General features: G+C 43.4%; 1 protein-coding gene across 1 annotated transcript in view; it reads left to right on the top strand.

The window, feature by feature from the left end:
- Positions 1 to 4,545: 4,545 nt before the first annotated feature.
- mindy3 (MINDY lysine 48 deubiquitinase 3) overlaps positions 4,546 to 21,386 on the top strand; it is a 46,807-nt gene continuing 29,966 nt past the window's right edge. Inside the window, exons 1-12 of the mRNA XM_056603048.1 lie at positions 4,546 to 4,672; positions 5,161 to 5,513; positions 5,609 to 5,688; positions 5,790 to 5,850; positions 6,029 to 6,235; positions 6,392 to 6,443; positions 6,973 to 7,087; positions 7,275 to 7,348; positions 7,486 to 7,565; positions 8,319 to 8,389; positions 9,071 to 9,151; positions 20,826 to 20,898. Coding sequence (XP_056459023.1) covers positions 5,420 to 5,513; positions 5,609 to 5,688; positions 5,790 to 5,850; positions 6,029 to 6,235; positions 6,392 to 6,443; positions 6,973 to 7,087; positions 7,275 to 7,348; positions 7,486 to 7,565; positions 8,319 to 8,389; positions 9,071 to 9,151; positions 20,826 to 20,898 — 988 coding nt within the window. The 5' untranslated portion in view covers positions 4,546 to 4,672; positions 5,161 to 5,419. The remainder of the gene's footprint in view (positions 4,673 to 5,160; positions 5,514 to 5,608; positions 5,689 to 5,789; positions 5,851 to 6,028; positions 6,236 to 6,391; positions 6,444 to 6,972; positions 7,088 to 7,274; positions 7,349 to 7,485; positions 7,566 to 8,318; positions 8,390 to 9,070; positions 9,152 to 20,825; positions 20,899 to 21,386) is intronic.

The raw sequence follows: 21,386 nt of genomic DNA on the forward strand, positions 1-21,386 counted from the left end.
TGATGCATCTGAATTTATTTGTGCGTAAGACAGTTTCTGGGTTTTGGCGTACGCCAAGTTTCAGTATGAAATCCACGCAAGTCTTAGTACATAAGGCCCCAGGACTGTAACGCAAGTCTTGTACACTTCCTTGTTATTTGGATAACCGTTCTGCTTTTGGTGTTATGGCGCATAACACGTCGGACTCTTGTCTCTGGTATTTCTACAACGAGACTCGTGGTGGGGGTTATCTCAGCCAAGGTTGAGAATGAATTGGGGGGAAGGAACTTTGGCTTTGACTCCCTCAAGAACATGAACCACGACATGGAGGAGAAAGGGATTGTTGGCGGCGAATGTCTCCCGTTTGAGCCCTGCTGAGGGACCAGAGGCGGGAGGCGGAGGTGCCTAAGCGCTGCCCGGCAACAATCCCTTTCTCCTCCTTGTCGCGGTTCAGTCTACTTCACATTGATGTGGACGTTGAAGAACCAGGAACGTCGGAGAACCCAACGCGGTCGTTTGAGATTCATAATATCGGCTCACACAGCTTTTGGCCGTGATAATATATATTATATGATATAGATATCTATGTAGGCTATATGATAATATTTAGATATAGAGCTCCAGGACTCCCGTGTGTTCTAGATTATTTACAGAACACGGCTAATGGCTGTGTGGCCTCGCCATTGCGATACATCCACTGTAAACAGAGCGCATGGTACCGTGGCTGCAAGCTGCTCAGGGCCACACCCCCACCCTCCTCCTTGACCCGCCTCGCTCCTCCTCATTTGCATTATAGCTACAGACACCAAAACAGCGCATTTGGGGGAAGCTCAATGTGCGACTGGCTCGGAGTGGCTGTAACTCTGCACCACGGCTGAATTTCGGGAACGTCTTTGAATACTGTGTTAGTTGGCCACTAATACCTATATTAAAGAATACATAAAATAGCATGTCATGGGACCTTTAAGAACTCCTCTCTGTCTGTCTGTCTGTCTGTCTGACTGACTGACTGTCTGACTGTCCGTGTCCTGATTTTCTCTGGTCAGGTAGGTTCGATGCAATGCTTAAAAAAAAATCACATTTCGTATCCAGGTTTATAAAAACAGTAACTAATGCGCTATATTTGTGTGTGTTTCTACCCTAGAGTATGTCTGAGAGAAATAAAGAAGGTAATCAATGAATCATTCACTTGAATTAGAGTATGATAAAGCATAATAACAGGATTTGAATGTCAACATTTAATGCATGGCCTTACTCTTTGCATAGTGCATTACGTTTTGATATTGGAATTCTGCGTTGACAATGATCAAAATAAATGTAATGAAATACATTCATTTATTCATACTTTGTGTCCGTTTGTTACCGACAGCTACTTTGATTGACCTTGTGTTGCCTTCGTACATGTGCGTGCGTGTGTGTGTGTGCATGTGCGTGACAGGTGTCCCACTGCGGTACCCCCCGCTTCATGGAGCCCCACATCCTGGGCTGGAGGCCTCTCATGCTCTCCATGGTCAAGCTCAGGCTGATTTACTTCCTCTTCCTGAGGCCATCCCTGATGACGTCAATGTGGTAAAAAAGATAAAAATGTCAGTGTCAATTTCAGATGGTAAAGGTTATGTTTTAGCAGGGGTTTAAGTGATGCTGTGCCTTTTAATGTTTATTTTTTTCCCCTCTGATACATAGAGACACATTAGTATACTTTTGGATGGTGATACACCAAACATTGATAACATCACCAACAGTGAACTGTTCCACTGTCCCTTCTGTAAATACGTGGGTGCAAAATATAAGGTTGACCACCATGTAAAAGGCCATTCGTCAGTGAAACACAAAGGTGCTTATCTAAAATATTACACAAATGAATTAATTTGTATTTTTTCACAAGTATGAATCTTACTTCCTTAATTCATCTCTTACAGAGTTCACAATAATCAAGTGTGGATTAAGTTGTCGGATGGCAACACATTTTCATTGTTGCTATTGTGCAGCAACACTTAGAAATCGATTGCAATTGGTAAGGCACCTACAAATACACCAGGAGGAGGGTGCAAGCTGCAGCCCCTGCACAGCACTTTGTGGCCCCCGCTCAGCTCCCTGTGGCCCCCGCTCAGCTCCCTGTGGCCCCCGCTCAGCTCCCTCAGCTCCCTGTGGCCCCCGCTCAGCTCCCTCAGCTCCCTGTGGCCCCCGCTCAGCTCCCTGTGGCCCCCGCTCAGCTCCCTGTGGCCCCCGCTCAGCTCCCTGTGGCCCCCGCTCAGCTCCCTCAGCTCCCTGTGGGCCCACTCATCTCCCATTGGCTCCTGGAGAATGTTCCACGGCCACTAAAGCATCAAGTGAGCAAAATAAATTCTGTTGTCCTCATTTCAAGTTGATTTTAAACAAAATAAACTTCAAAACACACTGCAGGAGAAAACACACCAACCTCCTTGAGACGATAACAAAGGACAGATTTTTGGCAGTGTATCGATGGTACACATGGTGTGTTTGCAGTTGAAAAAATCTTTTTGTGGTCCTGCAACACCCATACATGTAATCAAGAATATGTGGGGGCCAGCACAGAAGATCATCTGTGAGGTCGACCAGCGTTGTATGAATGCTGACTTTGCTCAAAGGAGCGGGATGTTGCCTTTCGATTGCCACCACATCCAATCATTATTGTATTGCCCACGCACTGACGGTCAAACCGTGACACTCTGTACATTGTAATGGGGGCAAATTGTGATTTCAGAGAGGTATGTGTAAATCGGGAAACATTATGCTTAGTGTACAAGGTGTTATTTTTTTTCCAACATATTAACATCTTCCTGCATTTCCTTCTTCAAAGGAAAACATGCTGCAAATTAGGAGATGGTGGTGTCTCGCTCTCCTGCAGAACTTCCCTTAGCCGTAAGTGCCCTGAATATCAAACTTTTGAATTAAATCACAAAAAAAGTTTTATCCACTGTCAACAGACCAACATGAATGTTTTCATAGTGAATGTATGTTGTCATTAAATCACTAAGGTCTGAAGAAGAGCGATTGCAGGACAGAAAACGGCGACAAGTGCAAGGAGGGCTACAGGTGAGAGGTCATGTGATTAATTAGTCTTGTAGTCAACTATTGCTAGACTAAGTCGTAATCCCTCCACTTATTTCAATTATCTGTTTTACATCTTGCATTGTTATTGTGCCTATAAGAACCGCAATCTGTTTCCTTTCCAGACTCTGGGAAATTGACAGAACTGGAAACCGGGAACAGGGTTGCTTGTTATGGCCCAGAAAAATACCCTGATACTTGCCATTGTTAAACATTTATGGAAGCTTAAGGAATGTATTTGGCTAGGCTAAAACATTTTTTTTTTTTTTCTTTACAGATCAATTTTTTTTTGCCTGGGGTGAAAATATAAATCAATGATGCAAAGTCTTCTGTCTTTGGTTTATTTGACTTAGCTGATATAATTGAGTGTACAAAATAATATGTGTCTATACTCTTATGGAAATGCTATGGTTTATGTTTATGCATATATATATGCTATGGTTTATATATATTTTTTTATTTTTTTTCATGGTAATTTGACAAGTTAAAAGTAGGAATGTCTAAGTATATCAAATGCATGAACCTTTTTCCACATTAAGTCATTGTGCGACGTTTGAGAATGTTCTGCCGGATCTCCGCCACCAGATGGCGCCCGCGAGGGTGAAACCATGGGTTAAACGTTTAGACCAGCCCACATTTAGGGAGTTCCTCCTCGATCTGCGAGCTGCAGTCAGGGGCACTTGCATTTTTACAAGAAGAAGACACTACCCAGTTCCAAGATCACTTTAATGGCTATGTAATTAATCACACTCAATCTCAGTCATCATGCAGTTCTATTATTACAATTATTAGTAGGCTACTGTAGTTATAAGACAATCTATTTTGCCCGGGATGACTTAAAATCTTTGTCAAATGATTTGTTCTCTACCATGAGCTCGGGAGATATTTATGAACGGCACACTCACACGTATCACTGAAATGACTTTAATTCTTAAACGTTTTGATGTTGTACGAAGCAAACATCACATCATCACAGGAAACTCTTTCTTTCATCATAATTTAATTCACCACTAGGTGTCCCTAGCGTACTCATTTGGAGCTTCGAGGTCGAACAACTTTGATGGTTCATCTGGCTGCGAGGCTTTGACGTTTCATGAGGCATCATCTCGGCACCACTACATGAAATGTATAAATTGGTGACCGGAATAAAGTAGCAATGTAAGTGTGTAAGAGCATTTAAAATTGACATTAAAATGACCAACGTGGTACAAATACAAAGAAAGTAAATCTCTTCAGGGGCGCCGCAACTTTGTTGAGAGCGTCATCACTGCTCTCGGTCTACTCTTAGATTTCCGAAAGATTAAGACAAAAAGGGGGCGTGCCTTCGAGAAATGCCTCACGAAAGCTTGGAGATCTTCGACTTTTGACTCGGTAGTCTGACGTCCGAGGATTGAACACACCATGTTGCGCCCACTGACGCTGCTTGACGTTCTTGATTTGGACCAATGGCCAGCGACGTTCACGTCCAGCTCACGTTCTGAATTTAGACCAATGGCCAGCCACGTCACGTGACGTTGTAAATAAACGAATGACAGAGCCGTTGGTCATAGTAAAACAAGGAAAGCCAAACACATGTAACACGGATATACATTGTCTGAATGTGAATCTGAAGTAACAAAAGGTACGACCTTCACTATTGATATCCAAACAGCAGTGACTCGTGGTATTTAGCGCCGTTTAACGAAAATTACTTGAATGACATAGCATTACTAGCTGCTGGTAGCCTCCTCCTGCTATCAGCGGTAGCACTGGCTAGCCAGCTCATCTGTTTCAAGTAAAACCTTATTTATAACAGCCTACTAACGTGTTCTCCCAAATAAATTACGCTAACCAGATTATTTTGTTAGTAACCAAACTATGAGATCATGTTACCATAGCCGCACGTGTCGTTACTTCTGCACACACACCTAATCAGAGGTGAGTGGATGTCAATCATGGGATAACCAGGGTGCTGTTGAGAGAATAAGCATTGTGACCTGATTGATTGTTACCTTGATGTGTACCGTGTCACGTCTCGGTGTGTTTAGCCTCGGTAACTAGCGCTCTGGGCTTGTGCCAGAGACACAGACCTAACCGACCCGTGTGTGTCTGTCCCGTGTGTGTCGACAGGCTGTCTTGGTCCGTTGATGTTCTTTCTATCCGCCCGTCTGAAGCCGGTCACTGAGGTGAAGCTGTCCAGCCACCAGGCCGTCCTGTGGCCGATGCAACATCCGTCGACTGAACGGACCGGACTGGCCAACCTACGACGAGCGAGGAGCAAGCAACGCAACGTCCGCTAGCGAGCTGTTCTGAGTGGACCTCTTCTCCTGACCCTGAGCTGTTAGACCAAAGAAGAGTGCGGGTTGTATTCACCAACACCCAAAAAGTCATGTCGGAATTGAATAAAGAGGTGGTGGATTTGGTCTGGGGGAGACCCACGAGTGGTGGTGTATCGGCTTCAATCTTTCGGAGGTGGACCCAAGGTACGAGAAATGACATTGTTCTTATCACACAATTATAATGAATGTTCTCTTCTGACGTTGTAGAAAGCCATCTGATGTGATCTTTTGTGGCACAGGGTTTCTTTTCAGTGAAAATGAACACTCAGCACTGGAGCAGTTTGAAGGAGGACCGTGTGCCGTCATTGCCCCAGTCCAGGTTAGTAACTACATTTTTTAAATGTTCCATTGAGGTCTATAAATCCAACAAGTGATTGATGAAAACGCTTATACTTGTTTATGCTAAATTACCTTTTGCAGGCTTTTCTTCTAAAGTATGTCCTCTTTAACAAAGAAAGTCCAAACTGGAGGCACATTTCAGGTAAACTGGTTGACCTTTTAGTGCTGGGTGGGTTAAATGGACCTTGTGGCTTTATGATAATTAATTTAAAAACTGTCCCTGTTAATAATTTTGTCAACACTGATACAGCAACAAAGTGTTGTTGCTGTATAATATCCTTATAATATCCTAACTCATTGCAAATTTATTGGTCCTATAGAAGAGGAGCAGAAATTTGCTTTGTGTTCCACTTTGAGTGAGATCCTGGAGTCGGCCTGCTCTACTCCCTCAACTGGCTACTGCCTGGTCTCCTGGGCTAAGGGGCAGACCCCTCATGCAATCACCCATGCCAAACCACGGACACAATCACAGACACGGTGCACGCCAGAGCCGGAAAGCAGCCAGGCACCACAAGAGCTGCAGCCCAGTTAGTCAACCATCAAATAATTGTTAAAGTGAAATGTGATTAGAATTAGAAAAGATATGAATTGCTAACATAAGGTTTTGTGTTTTGCTGTTGCTCACAGCCAGAGGGATTTTCATTTTGTCATTCTGTAGTAAAGGTGTGTTTTTGTCTGCATAGCTACTGTGTCTGCTGAGGACCTTGGCTTTGAGCGATTTCACAGCATCCTCCAGTAGGTTGGCATGACACACTTTATTGGGCCAGAGTAATAGTTGTAGTGTCTTTAATTTTTCCATTTACTATTTTCACCATCGATATAAAGGCATAATAATGAACTAGAAAATGCATTTCCTGCAGAAAAGGAGGTGAGTGCTGTAGTACAAAGTGAGGTTGAAAATATTTTTTAATAAAGCCACATAGATTAAGACCTAAAGAAACGTTAATTGGCTTAAATCAAATGAAGGGATTTGAACAAAAGTTCAAAAGTCTAAATGGAGTAAACATGCACACCATTTAAGAAAGAGTAAATGGTTGGAAACAAATAAAGTGACAGCTGAATGAAAAGCGCAAAGCATTGCTAAAAATGCAGAAATGTAAAAGGGTGTGTGTGTGTGTGTGTGTGCGCGCGCCAAGATGGAGTTAAGGGCGAAAATGAGCATTTCCGAATCTACTGATTGTAAACTGTTCGTCAATTTGTCAGGAAAGCATCATTTATTGTCTGTCTTTGGGGTTTGTCTATCCAATGCGTGTTCTTCCTCCAGTAAGCGGACTGTTCAGTCATTGTCTGAGCTGAGGGAGGAGATGCTGTCTCTCTATCTGACCTGGAGGGGAGGCTGTGGAGTCCTGCTGTTCCTGTATTCTGTCATCCTCACAAAGGTGTACAAGTATGAATGGGAATAGCTAGTTTATGTCACTTGTTGGGAATGTTTGTTTTCTGAATTTCTTCATGTTCTCCCAACCAATAATTCAAAATTTGAAACGTAAATTAGTAACCACTTTGTTTTTATCCATCAGGATTTTAAAAATCCTAATTGTAATCATCTATGCTTCTCTATTTCTGTAGGGTATTGAAAATATAAAGAATGAGATCCAGGACACAATGGAGCCACTCATAGACCCTGTGCATGGTCATGGCAGGTACTAGACCCCTAGCAACAACAACGTGTACATTTCCTTTTTGTTAGGGATTGGTGTGTTTTATTTTCTGATCAATTATCTCAGAAAATGTATGCCATTGTTCTAAGCCTTGTTGTCATCTGCTCTGATTGTTACAGTCAGAGTCTGGTGAACCTCTTTGTGACTGGCCATGCTGTTTCGAACGTCTGGGACGGAGACAGGGAGTGCTCTGGCATGAGTACGTAAGGGTGCAATAAACTTGTATAGCGCTTTTCTAAATACTCCAAGACTCTTTACAGAGTAAACACAAAATAAAACCATTCAATAAGAACGTATGTAAGTAAAAAAAATAAAATAGGATAGACCTAAACAGGTAGCTAGATTACTGAAATAGGTGGACAAACTAGGGATAGTTAGGAGGAAGGGGAGAGAAGGGAAGGAGCTTATGGGATGAAAGCAATCTTGAAAACTTAGGTTTTGAGGGCCTGTTTAAATGATTACCTTTCTGCATGAAAGCATACACGCTTGAAAATACAATGTATATGCAGCACAAACGGTAAGTACTCTGTTCATGCACTGTATATAAAAATGTATTGAGTTACATCTGAACTGTGGCCACTAGAGGGCACTCTTGTCATAAAAGTGTAGGCTTTGCAGAAGTACCCCCTAAAGCTGCTTTCACACCGCCGCGCGGCAATTCGCCGCCTCCATTCATTTCAATGAGGGAAGGGAGGTGGTTACAAAAGCGGCTGTAGACCAGGAAGCTGTTGCCAACCACGTGAACATGCACAGATTTTGCCCTACCGCTCAAAGCATCAGCAGCCGCTTTTGAAAACGCCTGGCACTTCACACCACCGTGCTGAATCCTCCCCCAACGAGGCGGTTATAAGGGCGGTTGCAGCACGGCGGTGTGCAAGCACCTTAGGTGTTTTGTACACTTGTCCCTGTCTTTTTTTCTAAATGATTTCCAATGTGTTTTTTGTGTCCACAGAGTTGCATGGTATCCATAAACAAGCATCTGTTGGCTTCCTTACTCTGATGGAGTCTCTGCGCTACTGCAAGGTACAAGCACATCACTTTCCTGGTTAAACATGTAGCTCTCTAACCTCAAGTAAGCATTTGGGGAATTAGAAATTCACCAACCCGAACCAAAATACCATAATTAGTCTACTACTATTGATAGTACTTTGTACTAAGCGCAACACATCTTTTACACAAAGCTCTAATCTCAGCAACATGCCCCGTCTGAAAATATGTGCTGGGAGAGCAGCTGCCTCAACTCAGAATTACCAAACTCTGACACTTTACCATAAAAATCAGCATGCACATTGATTAGGTTTTGAGTGGAAAATATATCAACAAAATATGATAGTCGTATGAGTGTTCATGTGCTCCCAGGTAAGCCATAGTATTGTATCATGGAAAATCTTATATAGAGATTGATTCCTAATAAAACAGAATGTTTTTTGTCTTGCACTTATTTTATTTATTGGCCTAGTATGAATATAGTAATTTAGCTGGATATGATGCAGTTGATTAAAGCATGGGATCGTTAAATCATGTGTCTGCCAGTGAAATGTGTAATTGAATACGGTTAATGCACACTTTATTCCTGTATTATTTATTGAGGGTTCATGTTCCATCACACTCTCTTTCTGAATATATTCAGATGAAACGCTTCTATGAAACTTTATACTAACTGTTGGTGATGGATGATGCAAATGTGTGTGTGTGTCTGTGTAGGTCGGGGCATTCCTCAAGTCTCCAAAGTTCCCTATTTGGATTCTTGGCAGTGAGACCCATCTCTCTGTACTCTTCACCAAGGTAAGCCCAATACTGAGGGATAACACACGGGGGAAATGTGGGATATAAGCATCAAACCAAGTGGAAAGAACTGAGCCTAGTGGTTTGGTCCTATATGGTCAGCATGATTGCTTGGCTTTTCACCTATCTGCCTTGGCCAAGAAGTGAGTAACAAATATGTGCAGGGCTCCAACATTTTTCACTAGGAGCACTGTGGCCCCCAAATGAAAATATTTGGGGTACAACCAGACATTTTAGTGGCACACACCTTAAATCAACACTTGCATTTCTCCTAATTTTCACTGTGTTACTAATAAATATTTCGATGATAGATGCAGAAAGTACAATGTGCTGTTTCAAATTCTGTTTCACATTTTGTCTCAACGGTTTCCACATGTGCGTGCTTGCGTTCGACGAGAACAGAATGAGTGAGCCCGCTTGGCGTCGTGTCGCTTGACGGGACGCTGCGCCTCCTCTTTGCCCGCTCGCCTCTCCATTGAGAATGCATTAGCAGGCACGACAAACGCCTCCCGTGTGAAAAGCCCTTTATGGCACCTGAAGCAGAGTCCTGCACGGGTTTGGGTACATGCACAATTTAGAAGAAACGGGTGAAAAATAATGTACTGTGTCGGGTGCAGGTCGAGTCGGACGCCTGAACAGCGCATGTTGGTCGCAGTGTTTTGCGATTGCGAGCGAGACTTGTTGGTTATGTTATTCAGTAGCGGAGGCAGTGGTGGTGGGTCAATAGAGGGCGCTAGGGTGCCGCCCCTCCATGAAATATTCACTTGAATATACTGTATCTGCCAACTATGGATTGACTATTATAAATCAACGAAACTAGGTAACGTTTATCCTTGTTTAATTGTGTGATAGACCGTACTTGCCACTGCCAGCAACCTTTTAATGCGTCTGGACATCAATGATTTTGGCTAGGCTAGTTATTGGTCACTTGAAATAAAGCCCTCCTCCAAGTCAGGGGCGCCGGCCACGTTGAAGTCAATATAAGCTCGTTAACATAACATTCTGCTGTCTATCAAGACAGCTTTTCATCGGCCCAAGAATATGCGCTCCAGGCCAATGGTATCGCTTTTCTTTTGTTGCTCAATATCAGAATAACAACAATGGGCTAAATAGTGGTGGTGCTGGTGCTGGTGAAATGGCCATAAAGTAGGTCTGAATATGCAGTGTAAGCTTCTCCAGGCCCTGCAAGTCAGGATGTAGGCTATGAATCTGAATGAATAGAAAGTTATAGGTAATAGCCATCCCCAAAATGCACCAGAATACAGGAAATCAAATCGACCAAATTCAAAATTTTCTGGGGGGATACCACCGGACCCCCATCTATTACTTCGCCCCCCAACACTTTTGATCACCAGCCGTCACTGAGCGGAGGAGTCAACTAAAACCGTCAACAGTGGATGATGTGTTTTATGCACAGCAATCTAAAGCACTGCGCCAAACACCAGATAGTGCTTCTAATTTTCCTTCGGGTGCAGGTCGGGCGTCGATATCAATTTATAGAGGGTCTGGTCGGGTGCGCAATGTAATTCGCGCTACTGTCGGAACACGGGTCGGATGCGGTTTTAAGTATTGCGGGTATCGGAGGGTGCGGGATTGCAAAATAAGACCCGTGCATGACTCTGAATAGCACTGGCCAACTAGCTGAAGGTCGGAAGTACGAGTAAATAGTTTGCTTGCTTATTGTTCAAATGCATGTAGCAGGTTGTCCAATCTTTCTCCTTCTCATAGACGTCTACGCGCTCGATAATCTCTAGGACCCCCTCCACACTAACAGTGGCCATTCCCCATCCTTCTCACACTCATTGGCCTGCTACAGATTCCGGATTTACTGACGCGCCCTTCCACGTTTACTAGTCTTTGTTTGTACTTTAGATGTGTTTAATATTGTTCAATTTATCGTTTTTGACATTTTGTTTTGTGTGGAAGCGGGAGCTTAATTTCCAATTTGTCTTTCTATTACAAAGGCATGTACTTTCTGAAAGCCAATGCGTCTTTCCTGTGTCTGTTCCATACGTAGTATATAAAATGGATGTAGCATCCGGGCAGACCTCAGTTATTCCAACTGCATCCAATTCTCTTGACTTATGAGCGTTGCCATCTTGTCATAATTTGACTCCTAACCAAAAAAGGGCATTTATATGACGTCGGGGGGAGGGAGATACGCCCATCTAGGTGACCGCAGGGCTGTACGCTTACTTTTTTAAATGGTAGCACTGGTGCTAGCCAGCGAAAAAATTCAGTAGCACAAAAATAATTTTGGTAGCACGTATACTACAGTCAAAAAATAAAAATACTATATGAACAGAATAGGACGTATATACAAAAGTAACACTATATGAACAAATTTAACAACAGTAAAGTGACAATGAACATATTAAATAGCAAAGTGACTATGAGAGCCTCTTTTAAAACATCAGCAGCCAGAAGTGGTGAACACATTCAACAAAATTAAGTAATTATTACAAATTGAACAAACACTTATTTATTAACCTCTGATGTCCTTTCCCCTACCTCGAGGCAATATTTACAAAACATAGACTTCCTGGATTGGTCGTAGACCAGCCAATTGAACGTTTTTAACCACTGGGGGTTAAACCTGTACGTTTTCCCGTTGGCCGAGTCGGAGTCATGGGTGGAGTCGGCTTCGTCCGAAGGTGCCGGTTCCGTGCTCTCTTCCATACGTGGATTTTTTTTACAAGTTTCCATCTTTATTTGATGAAGAAGAACTTCCGAATACAGGGAAATACCTTTTCATTTTTCTGTTTAGCTTAAAAAGTGAATTTCCCGCGACCGTTACAAAGCCTCTTCCTCAACGTGTGAATGTTCAGGAAATGTAGTTTTTTTAGTAGTCGAGCGGAACTGACGAGCCTATAACTCAAAATACATTTCGCAACATTCAACGCTCCCATCATGCTCCCACATACTCGCGCATAGTGGTGCCATCGAAAGCCACTTGGTGCCATTGGTACATTTGACCGCAGATCAAGGCATCTTGGCGCCGGAATGGACGCAGTCGAGGTCAAGATGACAGAGATAGCATGCTAATCCTGAAAACTAGCCTCCGAGGCGAGGTGAGGGTCAGCGGCTAGCTGTCACTCAAGAGACTGCGCCCCTAATATTAATACATTTAACCTCCAATAAAATAAAAACGAGCCTGCTAAAAAAAAATTCACCCCCCTCAGTGTTGTCATGGAGATATGAACTAAACATCATTGTATGTAAGGGATAACGTATAGAACGCTGGTCATTATCAGGAAAATAGGGGCGAAGCAAGATTCAGTTCGCCCTGTCGGGGCTTATTTTCAGAAATAAATGACAGCGATATCCCCCGTCAGTGAACGCTATATCACATCATGAGGTGGCTGTTCTCAATTCACAACACGCATCCATCCAATCTAATCAGGCATTCTGACCAAAACTCATGCACTCCCCACCACAATAATTAAAGAATTCAAGCAAAGCAAGAATGACCAAAAGTCACTTTGTGTCAACAAGAGACTGACTCCACCGACTCCACTATCGTCATCCCCAATATACCCAACACTGTACAAACGCAAACCGTGGTTAAGTTATGTTACTTGGTGGCTATGGCTAAAATCAATTGCTGTGTTGCAGGGTTTATTTTCCAACGAATTTCTGCAATTTGCTTGTTGGTAATTAAGATTTAAACTGTTATTTATTGTATTTAATGTTGTTAGGTATCACAAAACGGAATGTTATGCGAAAAAGTAGGTACTATTTTAGCAGTTTGCTATTGATCCCAATGTGACATCATCGCCGAATTGCGTTAGAAAACACCCGTTACGGCCAAAAACTCCCAAAACTGGACTTTCAACACTATTTGGAGACAATTTATAAATTATACACATATTTTGAGTGCTTTATGTACCCATTAATCAAAACTCCCGGTTAACCTGCATGTAGGCAAGAGCCGACCACTTGACACAAAATACCTCGCCATAGCACCAGCTAATCTTAAGCAAAAAGATTGCGTCTTACCTTTATTTATGTGGCAGTGGTCTCATCCCGTGGTGTAGCCTACCATATCCACTTCCACATCCAAAAGTTATCGAAGTTTTCTGAAAACTAGTAGGTACTGTAAATCGTAGGTTCAGTAAATCGACGCCTCGGGAGACCCTGTCGGAGCGCATGCAATGTTTAATTATCTATCGACGCGACGGCAAGGGCTGTGATTGGTCCCCTAACAAAATAATTTCCGGAGTCACTTTTACTTCGAAGATTCGAGGGGTCTCAGAAAGTCAGATTACGGATTATTGACACCTGCACGCGCAACGATCGACGCGCGCACCGATCGACGCGCGCACCGATCGACGCGCGCACTGATCGAGCCCTCCCCACCCTCCCCCTAAAAGAAAACTCTTCGGATCTCCGCGAACCACACAGGTCCCCAAAATGTATGATAAAAAAGCGACTCGTGCCAAAAAGCGCGCCGTTTGCATGTCTGAAACATACTGACTAGAATGGTTCTTTGGACCAGGCTGTAAATAGGTTAATAAGACTGTGAAAACGGCCTGTTTAACAAGTGAGTCAACGAAGAATTGCTCACTTTTGGTACCACCTTGTAGTGGCCACCCGGTGCTACTGCAATGTTTGTCACTTCCGCATTGGATGCTGGTAGAACTCGCTGTGGTTGGGGCTTGGTCTGTACTCGTCCCAGAGAGATTTGTCTCCCATGGGCAAGTCTTTTTCAGGGGGCTTTATAAGAAAACGTAGTATGCCTGCGCTAACTGAAGTTGTTGGTTTACTTTGAGACAAGCCTTTGCACCCAGGATAGTGGTCTGAATCATTTTATCCTTTGTGGTGTGCATCTGTATGTGTGTGTTTGTTTGAGTATCTCAAACTTATGTGTGCTTGTCCCTCGTTTGATTCTGTGTCGATGGTGTAACCCAATATAGCAAATATAGCTGATATAACAATCATTAATGCAAATATATTATGGCCAGCCATTTAGAGGAAGACCATGTCCATCGTAGCACCACACCCATGATACTCCATTGATTAAGTATCTGTTCCCCAGTACTGAGCTGTTATACGAGTGCTTTGTATGTTGGCTCAGTTGCTGATCCAGGGTCGTCATGGATGTACTGATGACTTACCAATTATCACTTCTCCCAGCGGAACTAGGGACATATTCACATACACCCGCTCCCAGTCTCCCTCTCATCTTCTTCCCGACACGTATACATTCCACTGAAGAAGGATCTTGATTAGTGGTGTGTGTGTGTGTGTGTGTGTGTGGGGGGGGTGCCAGCCATGGGCCAGCCATGGGCCCTCGGGTGGATTGTTTCCTGTTGGGAATGCGATCCCAGCGTTCCCATCTGGATCCGTTTGACTCTGGATATTGGGAACCATACAGACAGCTGACGCTACACTGATTATCAAGAGTTGGCAACAAATCCACGCCCTTGGCCTCCAGTTGTGTAGCAGCGGTTTGCTACGTAACCTTTGAGTTCAAGAGGGGGAGCTAAAAGGGTGAGACACAGCAGTTACTGCAGACTGCAGAGGTTATTCAGCAGGACACAGTCCTCCATATCTATGTTTAGGAAGCATGTTCTGTACAGCATTTATTCGCTTTTAATATGGAACAAAAATAGGGGCAAACTGGTGTGGTGGCTTTTAGCTTTGATCCATTCCAACAAAGGGAGCAAACCTGATACCTTCCTCTAACGTGTTGGCGGCTCCTGCTGTCTGCTATCAAGGACCAGGCTGTATTCCCCGGAGTCCGTATAGGGGGGAGGGACTGCAGCTTTTAGACCATCCATCTAAAAGCATTAGTGAGTTTTTATCTAATCTACCTCAACCCACACCCCTATCACCCACCCTTGCTCATTTTGTCCACGTGCGGACGCATAAGTGAGGAGAGGCTTTATAATGGTATGTAAAAGGTTCGGGGAGGGGGGATGAGAGTTTGTGGGACACCGAGGAGGGTTGGATATTCGGATGGGATGAGGTAAAAAAAAAAAAGTCAGACCACCTGTGACGAGACATGTTGATTGATGGTACATATCATGCATTATGAATAAAGAGTGAGTCGTTCTGCTGCATACCCTTCATACTAACTGTCCATTTTTGAAGTGTTTGTCCTCTGGGTTTAGTTGCTTCTGCAACTTCTAGGATGCCCCTGTGTGAAATGTACTTTTCCAAGAGCTAAGATGGTGAGTTTGGGGAGCCTTAGGTTGCCTATGACAGTCAGGGTGAGACTTCTCTGTTTTCCTTCCTCCCCCTGTCCCTGACTGATGAGGTTTGCAGGCTGCGTGTCGGCCTCTCACGGGACCCCTGTGAGTGTGTGTTTGTGTCTTTGTGTACAGTAGCCCTGTTCTGGGTCAGTGATTTACTGGAAGGAACGGCAGCCACTCTGGCTGGCTGTGTCCCTTAGGCTCTCCTGACTGCTGACACACACACGCAGACTATTCCTAAAAGCTGTGTTCAGAGCAGGGAGGCTCTGTTTTTGTGATTTCCCATGGTGCCTTTCAAGGATGCCAGGATAATTATCACTCAGTTTGCCTCAAACAATCGTCTATAGTGGGGGACAGATCTCTCTGTCTCTCTGTCTCTCTGTCTCTCTGTCTCTCTGTCTCTCTCTCTCTCTCTCTCTCTCTGCATCCCCTTGCTGTTCTCTGGTATCAATTCTTTTCTCTGCTGTTGCAGCACAATCACTCAGGACTCTATCTTGTCAATCAAACTTGAAACAAGCACACTGTACAACCTCTATTTACCCAGAGAGATTTGGTTACAATGGTTTTTCCTTTCTTCTCTTTTTTTTTTTATTCCGTTATCTTGTGGGATGCTAGGTGAGGTGAAAGAATTTTTTTCTCTCCATCACACACCTTTTCTTTCTCTTCTCTTCTCCTATAACACAAACAACCTTGTGTTAACCCTCTACAACCCCACCTACACACCCACTTCTTCTCGAACACATCGTACACATACACCTCTTAGCCTGTCATGTAACAAGTCCATTGATGGCAGCTTGAACACAAGGTGAGAGACAGGGGCCTAGACTTCTGCTTTGTCACCCTGTAACTGATCGCAGACGACACACTCTTTGCCCACTAAGAGCCTCTCTCCAGTGCATAATGGCTCTTTTGGTTGGGCAGACGAGAGACAAAGGGACTGGGAGAGAAACGCTAGCCCTGCGTGCACAGACCCAAGTTTCTACCTGTGTCAGGAGATACTCTGTGGTGGTTAGGTTTTTCAACTCCAGGAGCAGTGAATGTCAGCTAAAGGCCGTGGGATAGGTGAGGGCGGTGGCAAATACAGGAGGGATGGCAGTAGGTTTTAAGAGTTTATATCAGTTATTCTCAGCTGGAGGCTAGTGACCCGTAAGTGGGTCGTGAGGGCATAATGAAGGGGTTGCAGAGCCTGCTCAAGCTTCATCTTTAAAAGAAGCCCATGAATTACTAATATTTCAATAGAAATGAATCTTTCACTGGCTTACTATTGCTTTGCGTGAATACATTTGAACATTTGAATGACTAATGAGACGTGTGGGTCCTGCAGGCTGGACCAGTGAATAACTACTGATCTAAATGGAGGCAGAATGGGAGGAGAAAGGCCTGTGGAAGACTTTAGGAGAGGGGAGCGTGAGTTGGAGCTGCTCTACTGTGTAATAGAGGGTAAACTCAAAGGAAAACATAAAGGGGAGGATAACAAATGAAACCCACCAGGAGTGAGAGCCTGTGAGCCTCCAATTGCGTTGGGGGAAAATGGTGGACAATATAACATTCTTCTAATGAGTGCGAATGCTGTAGCATTCACACTCTAGATATTGAAATCTTTAGTTTTCTTATTCTTATTCTTCTTCCGCTTGTTTTTCAGTCTTCAACTCCTCCGCCATACTTTCAGCTACAGAAACCCTTCAACTATCAAAACGTTCAGCTCTGTAACGACATGATGGCTATTGTTCTGTGTTTTCAACTCTTTCAACTTTTTTAACTATTCAGCTTTTTCCTCCTTTTTTTTGCATGGGAGTCAATGTCAATTTCCTCTGGTACTTCAACTGTTTAAGTGGGGGAAACGTAACTCGCGTAACTCAATCGATTTTCAACCGTTTATCTTCTTTCAAACCATTTACCAAATCTACACATTGGTATCTTCAATACTATCCCAACGTAATTTTGATAGCATTTATACTTTTTTCAGAATCACAGTTTGGTTTGAAACCGGCATAGTTCTCAGTGGTTTCGGTTGACATACACACAAGCATTAGCTCCGCCATTCTCTTAAAGAGACACGCACACACGCAATGTCTCTGTCATTCTCTCAAGACACACACAGACACACTCACAACTTTATTCCAATTCGATTTTAACATTTTGAACTCAAATATCAAATATCTCACTTGATTAAAGCTATTCAGCATTTCTACTGCCAACTTCTACTACTACTACTACTACTATTATTCCTACCATTACTACTACTCCTACCAATACTTCTACTACATTACTACTACTCCTACCAATACAACTACTACAATTAATGCTACTACTTCAGCTACTACCTACTACTTCAGTCTACTACTTCAGCTACTACTACTACTTCAGCTACTACCTACTACATCATCTACTACCTACTACTTCAGCTACTACCTACTAATTCAGCTAATACTTTCAGATACTTCAGTTCAATTCATTTTATATTTCTTCATTTTCAGCAATGCTTTGCGCTTTTCATTCAGCCGTCAGCATTCACACACGTTTTCTGCAGGATATGCAATTTCTAGTTAAAGTGTGTTTTTTACACCTAATTGTGTTGCTTTTCCTAAATAATCATGTCTGTATTGCCTATTGGGGCATATGTCTTGCTTTAACCCTAGTGTGTTTCACAAGTGCTGTCCCATGCGGTGGGTGGTTTTTGTTATGCTTGTTTTACTTACACCGTCGAATCTTGCTGTAACTAAGACTTCCAATGCGGGCAGGGTTCATAATCCGTTCTCTCCTGTAGCTATTCCTGTTAATATCTGAATCTAAAATAAACACGGCATGGGCTCATTCTGTTCTTCAGTTCAGGGATCTCAAGTGTTCAGTGGTGTCATTAATGTTAACCACCGAACCATCCTCTGCATGTTTTGGGAGAGATTCTAGTTTTTGACTGGTTTATTGTTGGGGCAACGTGGACTGGGGTCTTGAAGCATGCGCCGTTCTTTCCAGGTTTGGTGCCTATTAAGGGCATGGTCTGAAAGCTCTGAATGAGGTCCAGAGTTAACAGATTCAGGTTGCTAGACTTGGAATGTGCTCCTTCAAGAAACAAGACGCTTAGTCACTGTTGACAGAACATTCTTGTATGCTTTTGTCTCTGTGTCCGATTTTTGTTTGTGTATAATATGCAGAGACACAGGCTTCTAGTCCAATGTAAGCAAATATATACGCTGGCAGGACACCAGTCTAGAATATATCCAGATCTTTCTCTCGCACGCACGCACGCACGCACACACCACATCTCCCTCCCTGCTGGGTGTGCTTTCCACATGCCCTTTTCCAAATAAACAGCATTTTCCCCAGGCTTCCTGTAAAACACAGATCAAAGAAGGTGCATGCACACACACATGTAGCATGATTTACATGTTTAATTAATGTCCAAGCTAAACATTTGTTTTTTTTATTTTGTACTACAATCATTAACCTCTGTTGGAGGCTAGCTGTAATAATAATTTCTGTGTACTTCTAATTCAAGTATTTTGAATGACTATTCGGAAGATGACTGGGGGTAGATGCGGTGGTGATAGCACCATCCCCTCCCACAGTCAACAGCTGTCACTATAAATAATTTGCTTACCATTTGGTTACCAGTTCATCTACTCAAATTCCGAAGAGTGTTGGTCACTCTTTTGACCTTTTATTACCCGTCATGGGTGCAGGTGGATGCCTTAGCAACCCCCTGAAGCTCCAGGATGTTCTCTGAAAGCTTGAGATTGCTTTGATGTTACTTTGGGAACAGAACGTATAATTCATTAGTGGAGGGCTTTTCCTCTGATGAAACTAAAGCCAGACAGTTGTGCAACAGCACAACTGTCTGGCTTTAGTTTCCTTATCAAAACTCTCTATTAAGTTCAGCTTGGAGCTGAGAAGCTGCCTTCCGAGGGTCTTTACCACACTCTCATTCTCCCAGGGAAAGTGGGCTGACCTTTGCCAACCCTGGTAAGATAAACAAATCCAGCTGATGAAAAATCGACTGTCTTATCAATGTAGACTTTTGAACTAACATTACCAGTCTCTACGTGCTGTATGAGAGTAATGTGTGCACCCTTCACTATCTGTGTCAATCTGTTTATTGCTCCATGAAGAGCCAGCAGCTGCAAGTCATCACTTTTTCATGCGTCTACCTCAGCCTAAACAAGTTCTTCCCTTCTTTGTCCTCCTGGTTGGTCATCTTTGAGGAGAGGAAGATGTGAACAGCCTGGAAGGAGCTACGTCTTGCTTCAATATAGGTCTGCTCTTGGAGATCATCAGGGTGTAACTTGTTCTTTGTGTTTGCCCAACACGCCATCACTCCAAAGACGCTTCTCCGCTTACAGAGCAGTGACTGAAGATACAAACGGATTAGGGGGGGGTGGGAGAGATACTTTGGTATGTACTATGTGGTTTCCCCTTGTTTTCCTGATGAGCCAGTGGGTAAAGCATCCCTTTTACAGAGTTTAGCTGCACCACCGAGGATATGGAGGATTAAGGAGATGTTATCCAGAACCAAGGTACAATCATGAAGATAAATATCATGCACTACTGCTGAACTCAGAGCTGATTTGCCTATGGTTGAGGATAAGCTACATTTCCAGTGCAAGGAGGGAAACGATGTTTCCAGCCTTTTCAATTTGTACTCCAACCTCACCGGCGGTTTGGCTTGGGCAGTTAGAAGGGACAGCATGCATGTTAATTAGCATTATTACTGACAGGGCCCCCTTTTCACTCACATACGAACACACTTGCATTTCCCCAGTGCTTCTTTCCCTCTGGCACCAGTTATTTTTTCTTGTTTCAATAAACAATTGGAGGATTGGATACAAATCAGCGGGTGTTTGTGTGCGAGACTCAATTTCCTGGTTGTTTGTTTGGAAAGAAAACAAGCCATCTGGCTTTATCAGGATATCGGTTAATAACCCAATGGACCCCCAAATGATTAAACAGCCTTCTTATTACATATACCGTGTCGCCGCTGGCCTTGGTGCCGTGTTCTAGGGCTGACACCGAGTTGTATTCACACTCAACACATAGTGTTGATTTGTCAAATGGTTTAATGAGATAAAGGGTCTAAAAGGCAACGCCACTCAAGGAAGTTTGGTTTCTCTTGTGATTCTCCGATTGGTTCCGCAAAGCCCTTCTCATATTTCACCTCAGACATTCTGCCATTCTTCATTATTCTGATGTGATCCTCTGCTCTTCATGGAACCATCTCTGTACCCTTCCGCACAGACCTCTGATCACCTCCTACTCTAACCAGTATTTCTTTCCCCCCAGTTCCTGGTTCATCCATCCATCTATCTTTTGACTTCAGTTTTTTTTGGGTTATTTACTAACTACTTATACTCTTTAATTCTTCCTAATTGGTTTCACTACCTCTCTTTGACCCTCACACCTTTCCCAAGCCATTTCTGGCCTTCCGTTATATTATGAGGTTCTGTACTATCTGACTCTCTGTCTGTGATTTGGTTCCTCCCCAGGAGCGGTCCCTGGTGGGTCCTGAGTCTACTTCAGAACAGGCCCGGAGGGTTTTCCAGTCTTTTGATCCAGAAGGTACTTGATAACAAATGCTCGGATACGTGACACTCAGAAACTCTCATGCGCTACGAACAGACCTCTTATAAGAAATAAAATAGGATAAGATACATTTAGATAAGATGAGCATTCCACAATGACCATCTCATGGAGGAACCAAAAGCAAAGTATTTTAACATAATTTCAATTAAAAGTTCAAATGAACAGTTTTCAACCCATTCATTCCCAAAAGTGAACAATAAGTGCTTCGACTTTAAATGGTCACTCTAACGAACACAAACTTCAAGAAGGCAATATCCTTGCCCTGTTGTATTTTACGCACCCTACTTCTTGTTGGAACAGGTGGCTCCGTAACCGCTACCCACTGTCCGCCTTCTGGACACAGAGCAGGGGAGTTGTGCGCTCTTCTCGTGTGTGTGTGTGTGTGTGTTGTGTGTTGTGTGTGTGTGTGTGTGTGTGTGTGTGTGTGTGTGTGTGTGGTGTGTGTGTGTGTGTGTGTGTGTGTG

Source organism: Gadus chalcogrammus, chromosome 11 (assembly GCF_026213295.1).
Source record: "Gadus chalcogrammus isolate NIFS_2021 chromosome 11, NIFS_Gcha_1.0, whole genome shotgun sequence".
NCBI lineage: Eukaryota > Metazoa > Chordata > Actinopteri > Gadiformes > Gadidae > Gadus > Gadus chalcogrammus.